The 12,327-nt window shown below is 38.0% G+C and overlaps 1 protein-coding gene across 1 annotated transcript in view; it reads left to right on the top strand.

Moving 5' to 3' along the window:
• The first annotated feature begins 1,611 nt into the window (after positions 1–1,611).
• Positions 1,612–12,327, top strand: part of LOC134672441 (EF-hand domain-containing protein D2 homolog) — a 34,049-nt gene continuing 23,333 nt past the window's right edge. Inside the window, exon 1 of the mRNA XM_063530340.1 lies at positions 1,612–1,872. Coding sequence (XP_063386410.1) covers positions 1,703–1,872 — 170 coding nt within the window. The 5' untranslated portion in view covers positions 1,612–1,702. The remainder of the gene's footprint in view (positions 1,873–12,327) is intronic.

The raw sequence follows: 12,327 nt of genomic DNA on the forward strand, positions 1-12,327 counted from the left end.
AAATAGCAAACCTTTAATCTCAAAATTCATCCCTTAAGGGTGTGAAAAGGGAGGAGGAAATTTGTATTGGGATTCAATAACCGCTGAACCGATTTAGATAAAATTTGGTATAGAGATAGTTTGAGTCCCGGGTAAGAACATAGGATAGTTTTTATTAAAAAAAAATACCTTAAAAATGAAAGGTAAGGTGTAGGATTGTATGGGAAATCAATAAACGCTGAACCGATTTCGATGAAATCTATGTCTACATCTTTGATTTAGTTGAAAATGATACTAAACTTGACTTAGAACCTAAACTTAAAGAATTATTAACCTCAGACGTCGCAGACGCTTAAAAACCCCCCCACCCCCACCTGCAGCAAAAATTTGGGTGGCTCCACTTCTTAAATCCATCCTTGGGTCCTAAGGACCAATCCTGCCAAAGGAAATCTCTTGTTCATGCAACGCCGTGGTTGACCTTTTTATGCTCAACTATTATAAGTAGGTCAGTTACAAGTTACCATAGGGTTGAAGCGAAAAGAAAAGTTGTCAGCACACTCTATTCTGATTTATATCAACCGTCTGTAACTATACAGCTATAGGCAGCTTTTTGCTAGAACTAACACAGTTTTTCAAGCCAGGTAAAACTGCGTATGTCCACTACGATTTTTACGATAGATATGTAAGTACCTATTCTGCACATAGAAAGACAAGCTCATGCTCAATAATTATATTGTACAAATTAAGCTATTTAGTTAAATATAATTTGTTATTGAATTGAACTTAAACATACTTATTACTTATTATGTGCTTAAACCTAGGTAGGAACAAAGTTGTATGTTGTATCGTACTTATTGATATAAGTACTCAATCATAAATAAATAAATAAATAAAATAAATAAATATTATAGGACATTCTTACACAGATTGACTAAGTCCCACAGTAAGCTCAAGAAGGCTTGTGTTGTGGGTACTCAGACAAGGATATATATAATATACAAATACTTAAATACATAGAAAACACCCATGACTCAGGAACAAATATCTGTATCATCATACAAATAAATGCCCTTACTGGGATTCGAACCCAGGACCATTGGCTTCGCAGGCAGGGTCACTACCCACTAGGCCAGACCGGTCGTCAAAAAATAATAATATCATTTTTGTTAATTTTGTTTAACTTTCAAAGTTATTACTTAATTACTTATTCGCCCTCGATAATGTTCACATTTTTTTAAAGATCCCATGAGAATATCGCATGGCGCCAGTCAGTATTTCGTAACTAAATATTTTTAACATATCAATTAACGAATATTAACGAATTAGTTGTAATAATGACAGACATTCTGACTTTATTTTCAGATGGAACCCGATTTGATTTTCACCTTATGCTCCATACCTACTTACCTACATTAAAAAATATGTAGGTATATAGGTATAGGTATACATATTTCCCCAACAAAAAAATCAAGTAGCATTTAGCGATATAATAACATCCTATCCAATGAAAGATATTTCAAGAAAATGTATTGAAGTTCAATTTTCAGTCCACAGTATGACGTAGTTGCTAAAATCTAGGGCTCGAGTGGCGCGAAGCGTCCCCCGCGGCCGCGGAGGGCGCTCGCGAGCACAGATACGCCGCAGCCGGCCCAGTGCGAGCACGGCCTCCCAAGAGAGCGCAGCCTCACGACCCCGCGATCAACACGCACGGAACACGCACGCGATGGCGGCAACCGACGAACTTAGCGGCATACTCTCCCGGAGACAAGAAATCAACGAAAAACTCGAGGAGGGACTCGAGATCAAACCCAAATACAGATTCGTCAATGTCTACACGGAATTTCACGAGTTCTCCAGGAAAGAAATAAAACAATACGAGTTGACCTTCAACAAGTAAGTGTTTTGTTGTCCTGCCCGGCTCGATTTGCATTTTTCTTAGTTCACATACTTACTGTTTAACTTTTAACATTTAAGTATTGTAGGTACTAAGGAATTTTAATTAGCTGCAGACCTTCCAAAATGCAAGAGATTCCAAGTTCAATGTAGTCCGTTTTTTTTTGGTATCTTACAATACTTAATAGAGTACCTATGCATTTCAATTGTCATATAATACCAAGGCTTTTTAAATAAGCTTTTAAATCATTTGTAAATTATACCTAAGTACCTATTCATTTCCACAACTCCACAATTTCAAGTTGTATTTTATTTGTATACAAGTTAATGCACTTCTCGATAAAGCATTTCTCGTTAGTCAGCTACTTACTTTATTTTAACAGTCTGAGATACAGCAGCTGAGATAGAGCAGTATCTTTAGCTTGTTTACCACGATGCTATAGCATGCTTAAGAAAGTTATAAACGATAAGGAGGTATAACGAGGAAAATATGATCGTTGGTTAAGCGTAGTTAGGCCTATGGAAGAACCATAAAACAGACTCAAATCCTTAAAAACTAAAATCGTCATTAATATAATAAATATCATCTAACAACAACAGTGGTTTTTCAACCCTTACCCAATTTGCTAAGTGAACGAATACGTATAGGTCATGAGTACCTACTTGGGAAGTTTTACTATGGAACTATACTCTGTATACATATTTAGGTATTTAAATAAGAGTAAACAAAATCTACCCTCAAATGACTCCTTAAGCCAGTTGAGGGTAGTTGAAAACATTACATGATCAAATAATGTAGGTTAAAGTCAAGTTGTTCAGTGATTGATCCTGGCGGTTTTGTATTTGGCTGGTTAACTAATAAATGTTTTAACTACCCGAAAATGTTCAAATTGTTTACTGACTTTTTTTTAATACCTAAAGATACAGACTATAGGCCCACAACGCGGGAAAATAGTTTTAAACATTTTAGTTGATCATCAATGACTTTGTCTTCTATGGGACTTCCAATACACATCATGTGGGGCATTCTTGTTTTTCGTGATTTTGGGGTTGTGTAAGTAGTACTTACCTAAACGTTGTTTCGTATGATAATGTCATACGAAATACATAAGTACATATATATTCACTTCGAAGATTATGGCTAAAGCGCTTAACACATCTTACTTAATTCAATAATCTTACCAAAATAATATATAATTCCTAGTTAGTGCAGTCAGGCTGTCAGCGTTTTATGCCTACGAAGGTATATATTAAATTATACATATTGGCAATACTGGCAAACGTAGGCCAATCTCAGGGGTGAAAATATACAGTGGTACTGTTAAATCCAATCAACCTAAGATACATTTCTAGCTAGTCATTTTATTTTAAGAGTGCTATTACATTTCGGGGTTGAGCGAGTTTAGGTATTTTACGCGCTGCGGCAGGCCGTGCGAGCTCAGTATTCCGATCCCTTCTACCACACTCGCACTACAATTATGGATTAAACATTCTTGATCCTTCGCGAAGCATATTGAAATCAACCATAACAACACTAACTGTACTTAACTTATAAAGTCCTAAAACTGTTATTTGATAAGTACGAAAATACTAAATGCAGTGCAAATGTACATAGGGGCTGTTCATAAATTACGTCATCTATTTTTGACCCCCCCCATCCCTCAAATCATCCAAAAATCATGCTTCGGATGACTCTATTTCCTTCTACGTCATGCTACCATCATCCGATGTCCAGACCCCCCCCCCCCTCCTCCCATTTGAAACGACGAAATTTATGAATAGCCCCATACTCGTACTTATGAACGTATATTACTCGAAAGAAATTATAGGTACTCGCTTATTTACAAGAAACAAGTTACATACAAGAAACTGAAGATACACAGGGTCTGATGATGGAGCTGGAAGGTGGCCACCGGTACCAGTCTATCATGTAACTAAACCACTTCGTGTTTGGGCTCGTTTGATTCGTCTCAACAAGATCTTTGACACTGAAGATACACAGGATCTGATGATGGAGCTGGAAGGTGGCCACGGGTACCAGTCTCTCATGTAACTAAACAATTTCGTGTTTGGGCTCGTTTGTTTCGTCTCAACAAGATCTTTGACACAAGACAGTACTCAGGGTCTCATGATGGAGCTGGAAGGTGGTCACCATTAGCAATCAACCATACAACTAAACCACTTCGTGTTTAGGCTCGTTTTATTCATCTCAACAAGATCTTTGACACTAGGTGATACTCAGAGTCTGATGATGGAGCTGGAAGTTGGTTACCCGTGGCCACAGTCCAGCTCCATCATCAGACCCTGAGTACTAACTTGTGTCCAAGGTCTTGTTGAGACGAATCAAACGAGCCCAAACATGAAGTGGTTCAGTTACATGATAGCAGTGTTGGCAAAAAATCAATTCGAATTGACGATTGACGATTGAGAATTGACCGATCAATTCGAATTGACGATTGACGAAACTAATTCTAAATCTACTGATTGAAGATTGACGATTACTAATCGTTAATTCGAATTGATCGGTCAATCCTCAACCGTCAATTCGGATTGACGATTACTTTGTATGTACCTACCTAATGTCCTTTTTATTTAGGCCATTTTTGTGAAACTGACCAAATGCGATCAAAAGCGGTGTCTGAGTTTACCAAAGGTTCCGAAACATGTTTCCGACGGCTATATGAAGGATGTCCTTTTTGGAACATTTTCGGGACTTTCCTTGAAATTAACCGATAGCGTTCAAAATCGATATCTGAGGTGCCCAAAGGTTTCGAAACTTGTTTCCGAGGGAAATATTGAGAGATGTCCTTTTTTGGGACATTTCTAGAAATTACCCGATTGCGTTTAAAATCGATATCTGAGGTAAACAGAGGTTTCTAAACATTTTTTCAACTGCAATATTGAAAGGTGTCCTGTTTTGGGACATTTTAGTGACATTCTTTGAAAGTGACTGATTGCATTCAAAATCGATATCTGAGGTGCAAAATATGGTTTCAACGGCAATATTTAGATTCTACACTTTAGCCGCATACTTACTTTACTACCTGCATTACGCCACCCTGCTGAAAAAAGGTCATTTTTCGGTATTGCCGTCAGAAACATGTTTCGAAACCTTTGGGCACCTCAGATATCGATTTTGAACGCAATCGGTTAATTGGAAGAAATGTCCCATAAATGTCCAGAAAAAAAGGAAACTCCGTCTGTATTGCCATCGGAAACATGTTACGGAACCTTTGGAAATCTCAGATATCGTTTTAAAGTGCCAACGATCAATTTAAAAAAATGTCCCGAAATGGAAGGGACATCCTTCAATACTGACGTCAGAAACATTTTTCGGGACCTATGGTCGACATCGATTACGAATATAAACGTAATTTGCCAATTTCGAAAAATGTCCCTAATAGGGACATCAGTCAATACTGACATCAGGAACATGTTTTCGAACCTCTGGGAACCTCAGATATCGACTTTAAGTCCAGTAAGTAAGTCCCTAAAAAGGACACCTTTGAAAACTAATCTTAGGGAAGGGAAAGGGACCCTAGGTTAATCTGGATTGAGAATTGATTTAATCCGACTTGAGGATTGATGCGTTAATTCCAATTGATTCAATCGGATTGACGCGTCAATCAGAATTAAATCAATTCGAATTGATCAATTCGGATTGATCAATTCGGATTGACGCGTAAATTCGATTGATCAATCCGGATTGATTGATGCCAACACTGCATGATTGACAGGTACCCGTCGCCACCTTCGAGCTCCATCATCAGATCCTGAGTACTATCTTGTGTCAAAGATCTTGTTGAGATGAATAAAACGTGCCTAAACACGAAGTGGTTCAGTTACATGATAGACTGGTACCCGTGGCCACCTTTCAGCTCCATAATCAAACCTTGTGTATCTTCAGTGTCAAAGATCTTGTTGAGACTAATCAAACGAGCCCAACACGAAGTGGTTTAGTTGCATGGTTGATTAGTACCGGTGACCACCTTCCGGCTCCATCATCAGACCCTGAGTACTATCTTGTGTCAAAGATCTTGTTGAGACGAATAAAACGAGCCTAAACACGAAGTGGTTTCGTTGCATGGTTGATTGGTACCGGTGACCACCTTCCGGCTCCATCATCAGACCCTGAGTACTATCTTGTGTCAAAGATCTTGTTGAGACGAATCAAACGAGCCCAAACACGAAGTGGTTTAGTTGCACGGTTGATTGGTACCGGTGACCACCTTCCAGCTCCATCATCAGACCCCGAGTACTATCTTGTGTCAAGGATCTTATTGAGACGAATCAAACGAGCCTAAACACGAAGTGGTTTAGTTGCATGGTTGATTGGTACCGGTGACCACCTTCCGGCTCCATCATCAGACCCTGAGTACTATCTTGTGTCAAAGATCTTGTTGAGACGAATCAAACGAGCCCAAACACGAAGTGGTTTAGTTGCATGGTTGATTGGTACCGGTGACCACCTTCCAGCTCCATCATCAGACCCTGAGTACTATCTTGTGTCAAAGATCTTATTGAGACGAATCAAACGAGCCCAAACACGAAATGGTTTAGTTGCATGGTTGATTAGTACCGGTGACCACATTCCGGCTCCATCATCAGACCCTGAGTACTATCTTGTGTCAAAGATCTTGTTGAGACGAATAAAATGAGCCTAAACACGAAGTGGTTTAGTTGCATGGTTGATTGGTACTGGTGACCACCTTCCGGCTCCATCATCAGACCCTGAGTACTATCTTAAGTCAAAGATCTTGTTGAGCCGAATCAAACGAGCCCAAACACGAAGTGGTTTAGTTGCATGGTTGATTGGTACCGGTGACCACCTTCCGGCTCCATCATCAGACCCTGAGTACTATCTTGTGTCAAAGATCTTGTTGAGACGAATAAAACGAGCCTAAACACGAAGTGGTTTAGTTGCATGGTTGACTGGTACTGGTGACCACCTTCCGGCTCCATCATCAGACCCTGAGTACTATCTTAAGTCAAAGATCTTGTTGAGCCGAATCAAACGTGCCCAAACACGAAGTGGTTTAGTTGCATGGTTGATTGGTACCGGTGACCACCTTCCGGCTCCATCATCAGACCCTGAGTACTATCTTGTGTCAAAGATCTTGTTGAGATGAATAAAACGAGCCTAAACACGAAGTGGTTTAGTTGCATGGTTGACTGGTACTGGTGACCACCTTCCGGCTCCATCATCAGACCCTGAGTACTATCTTAAGTCAAAGATCTTGTTGAGCCGAATCAAACGTGCCCAAACACGAAGTGGTTTAGTTGCATGGTTGATTGGTACCGGTGACCACCTTCCGGCTCCATCATCAGACCCTGAGTACTATCTTGTGTCAAAGATCTTGTTGAGATGAATAAAACGAGCCTAAACACAAAGTGGTTTAGTTGCATGGTTGATTGGTACCGGTGACCACCTTCCGGCTCCATCATCAGACCCTGAGTACTATCTTGAGTCAAATAAATACATATAGAATGTCAGGTCGTTTCAAATATTTTTAATCCTGTCCGGTAGTTTATTAAACTGTACCATTATAAATTTAATACTATAAAAACAGTGCTAGGATCAAAGTCTCTCGTTGCGGTTTACACGCACACAATATAGCGTTTTACACGGCGCCCGCCGCACACAATGATAAAAAACCTCGTCGTCGCCGTTGAAAATGTGCGGAGCCGACCGACACACGTCCTGCCTGTACAAGCTCTGCCGCGGCACTGAGCTGGCGAGCGCGCGTCATCGGTAATATAGAGTAGTTTTCAAAAAATTGCCAAAAAATTATAGTAGAATTTCATAAACACTAATGTATACCAACAGTATAAGCAAACGTTGCAGATTGCTTGAGTATGAAAATGACTTCGATATTAAGTAGATTTTCGTAGAAATTGACACTTGTTTCGGAGAGAAAATTGAGTTCGTTTTACTTTGATTTTCTCTTTCTCAAAGGTATGTAGGAAAAATATCGTTTGATATGCCTAAAGTACAGGGTATTAGTAATACAAAATAGCCAGGTTTAGCAGAGTAAACTTCTCAACATTTCCAAATAAGAGCTTGCCGTTCAGTGCTTCACGGCGTTTTTCGGAAACGACCATCAGAAAAAAATTCATTACTAATTTAATAAGTCCTTTTTCTAATATATACAACGATATTTAAAAAGATAAGAAGACGCTTTTACTGGAACAAGTACTCATTGTTTCTAATAATGAGCACAAAGTCCTGAATTTCGTCGACTAGTATCATCAATTTTGCATTATTTCGACTTTTCTTGTAAGAGCGCTCTTAATACCAGCGTAAGTCAAATTGTCGCTCATCGTGGGAGACTAAAATGAATGAATAGCATGCTCACTCACGCCGCATGTTTTGTTTACGAGCTGAGCTGAGAATAAATACTTAATTGACTGGCTTTCATTAGCCAACTTATTGCCATCCAGGATTCTCACGGTTGCGAACTTCACGGCAAATCCTTTCACGGAATCGGCCTCTACGGGGCTCGGCATTGCATGTTGTAGTTGGCATTTTAGTTATCTTTCACCTTATACTCACCTAGTACCTATAGGTTATGTAAGTATCGCATTGTTTCGCGGTGAAGCAGAAATAAACTCTTGTCATTATACAGTAAAATTATACATTTTGCGTTTGCGTCAAATCCGGTAGTTCTGATTTTTTGCAGGCATGTTTATGATGGTGGCCCAATGAATAATCCAAGTTTGTGACCTCGAGCGCCGAACGCAACTTTGTCAAAAATCGAATAAACCGCATTTTTTTTAGAATTGGGCGATTACGAGTATAACCCTAAAGTACTAGTTTTTGATAGTAACTTCGTAGGGCGTTTTTAAAGTAGAATAAATTTGCTACAATAAGACATTAGAATTGTCTCTGTACATCTAATATTTTCCGAGATAAAGCCTTTCAAAATTTTATAATTTTACATCAGTTCTTAGCTATAATATAAGGGTTATGTAGGTAATTTATATGGAATTCGTCACCGCCACGTTCTACAAACTATTTACTTTCCATAAAAAAATGTATGAGTGCCTATTTTGCTAAATATATTTTTTTTTGGAAAATAAATATTTTGTAGAACGTGGCGGTAATGAATTACATATAAATTACCCACATAACCCTTATTTATTTATTATTAATTATTAATATCACAAGAACGGTTACAGTAATACTTATACCAATTACACTTGCTACTACTTATACAAGTTATACAATTATATCAATAGAATTTAAAAAAAACTTAACCACATTATAACATCATTAAAAATTAAGTATACAATTATAACAATAAAATCTCACATTACAAGTTTTCCATTCATCATCTATTCATTCACTCTCACAATAAGCGAGGCACCTGGACATTAGTTTAGGCCACTTATCTATGAAAATATCCACTTGTGGATTCGTGCGCAGGAGCCCGTTGAGTGAGTTGATCATGTCGCACAGCGGCGAGTTGCGACGCGCAGCGGTTGCGCGCGGTCCTGTACCGTGCCACAGCTGTAGGTATGGTCGCCGGCGAGAGTTATTCGGAGTTATAGCTAAGAACTGATGTAAAATTATAAAATTTTGAAAGGCTTTATCTCGGAAAATATTAAATGTACAGAGACAATTCTAGTGTCTTATTGTAGCAAATTTATTCTACTTTAAAAACGCCCTAGGAAGTTACTATCAAAAACTAGTACTTTAGGGTTATAATCGCCCAAATCTAAAAAAAATTGCGGTTTATTCGATTTTTGACAAAGTTGCGTTCGGCGCTCGAGTTGCGTTCACAAACTTGGATTATTTATTGGGCCAACATCATAAACATGCTTGCAAAAAATCAGAACTACCGGATTTGACGCAAAAGAGCCAGGTTACAAAATTCGACAAAGTTACTGGATTAATTGTAACATTAGTGTCATTAAATTTAATAAGATTATCACATTTATACTCTCACTGCAATGTTACATTAACGATGCACGTATTTATTTATTTAAATTTTATTGCACAAAGAAAGAAAAAAATACAAATGGCGGACATGATGGAGAACATTATTCAAATTCTTCTGATAGACTTCCTTTCTTTTGATATTAAAAAATAAGAAATAAGCTTTCGTGCTTATCTATTTACTTATACTCAGTATACATATATGTAATATGTATGTAAGGTAAAAAAGACTATGTATTTAAATAGAAGACATTTAATAAAAATATATACTTAATAACTATGCAATACACACTTAAATATACTGATGCGGGGATTTTAATATTGAACAAATACTTATACCAGGTAGGTCCTAATTAGTCATTTTTTAAATTTGTGTAGGATTAGGAACTCTCTCCTTATATATGTGTTAAATGAAACCGTTTAGTTAGGTATCTATAAAGACATATATATATATATGAAACGGAAGTATGACGTAATTCCATGCTCAAATACTTCCGCCACCATATCGACACCAATGACACCATACGCGTGAGTTATGTTATAAGTAGGTAAGTATTTTAATTCGAGCTGTGATTAATGACTATCATAAATAAGCGATCAATCGAATATTGTCACAACAATCACAACGTACCTATATAATTGGGATGTTTCTGTTTTATTCATAGAAATAGAGGCTTGTCGGGCCCGGGACCCGTGGCATTTTGCCCGCTTTGCTATACCTACTATATTATTTACGCCAATGTTAACAATATGTACCTAAAGGTGAAATAGATAGGTACATAAACTATTTGCAGGCGTGTATTAAATGTGTAGGCCCTATATGATTAATATGCTTTGTATGAATTAAGGTTACTTTTATATTCATAATTATACTTTTTTATTATTCATACAATATTTAAATTTTACGAAAAATGCCTTAACTCTGAATAGGTAACTTCAGACTCGTTCGCACCTCTTCCTTTCTAGCGGAAAATACAGACAGACAAGTTTATTGTTTCCTTAAGACGGAGTACTATAAAATAATGTTATGCCTACTTCCTGACGTCATTAACTTGGTGTATGTATCACCATTCACCGCCTTAATGACATTTACAACAACTCTGAAATTAGTCATTCAACTTAATCATAACAAATGTCCTATAGGACGCTTTGTTTGCGGTAAAAGTGCGTCGAGCGAGACTCAACAATGATTCACTGCTATCGGTCAACTTGAACATTCGTTATCACTGGACGTATTTTTCGTATACCAATATAACAGATAGTTTTTGAATCACCTAATTTAACACATTACCTACTTACAAAGGTGATATCGTCCATGTGCACTAGTTATGGCGTCGCTAGGCGAATACAAATGATAATTGATTTGGTATTTGACCTTACTTAGTATTGGTAGCCAATTTTCCATCGTATTATGATAATGAATGAACATGCAGGTAAAGAGATGTATGGTAAATAAGTACCTATATATGGTACTAAGTATGGTAGTAAGCGGACTGACATGCAGCGAATGTGGCCGCACATTTGCTGCAAGGATTGGCTACGTCAGTCACCTGAGAGCGCACCAGCGACGCTCTCAGCTGTAGCATAGCAGTCGCTGTAGCCGAAAACGGCTAGGAGGAGATAATGGTAGTAAGTCGTCAAGCAAACAACACTACCTACTTTTTCTTACTCTCAATGTCGTGACCTCTAGCAAATATACTTTTAACCATCTTTTTTTTATTACGCATGTACCTATAAACGTAATAAAATATTTTGCCTCCATTTTTTGTTACAAGGATTTACGATGCACTGAACTAGAACCAGTACGCTAAGTGGGTTTATGATTTTCATACATAAATAATGTATAAACAGTTTTAAAGTAAATTGAATAAGCCACGTTTTAATAACTAAAGAACTATAGAATTATACAATAGGGCACAGATACGAGTAAAGGCCACAAATTAAATTGGCAAAAGTCTAGACACAATGCCGCCATATTGACCTTACTTTCGCACTTCGCTTACATTGTATAGCCAATCATTCAATAATCCATACGCGGTCGGCGTTAAATTGATCGAAACGCTCCATTTGTTTGTGGGTAAATTATCAATTCCGCTCAAATTGGGCATTCGGACTTTACGAATTGATCTCATTTTGACTACCTTCAGTGGCGGATTTGTAGTTTTGCCGCCCAGGCCCTATAGCCGCCGTTTTCGCAGCACCCATGATATTGAGTATATTTTAAGTTATTTCTTGTTATCATTAGCGATTTTTTGTCACAATTTGCCGCCCTAGGCCCGGGCCTATTGGGCCTTACAGCAAATCCGCCCCTGAATATATTGAGTACGAGCAAGATGCACTGCGAATGATGTCAAAAGAAGAACAATTCGTTAACTTCGAATTCCACATGGGCGGAAGCGACCCAATAGTTGACATCTCCATCGAATCGGTGATTCAGCCAGGGCTCGGAACCGGTATTTTTTTAAAACCCCGAAATAGCCCAATATTTAGAATTATTTTATGCCCTGTACGTAGGA

The sequence above is a fragment of the Cydia fagiglandana genome, chromosome 17 (assembly GCF_963556715.1).
Source record: "Cydia fagiglandana chromosome 17, ilCydFagi1.1, whole genome shotgun sequence".
Classification (NCBI taxonomy): Eukaryota; Metazoa; Arthropoda; class Insecta; order Lepidoptera; family Tortricidae; genus Cydia; species Cydia fagiglandana.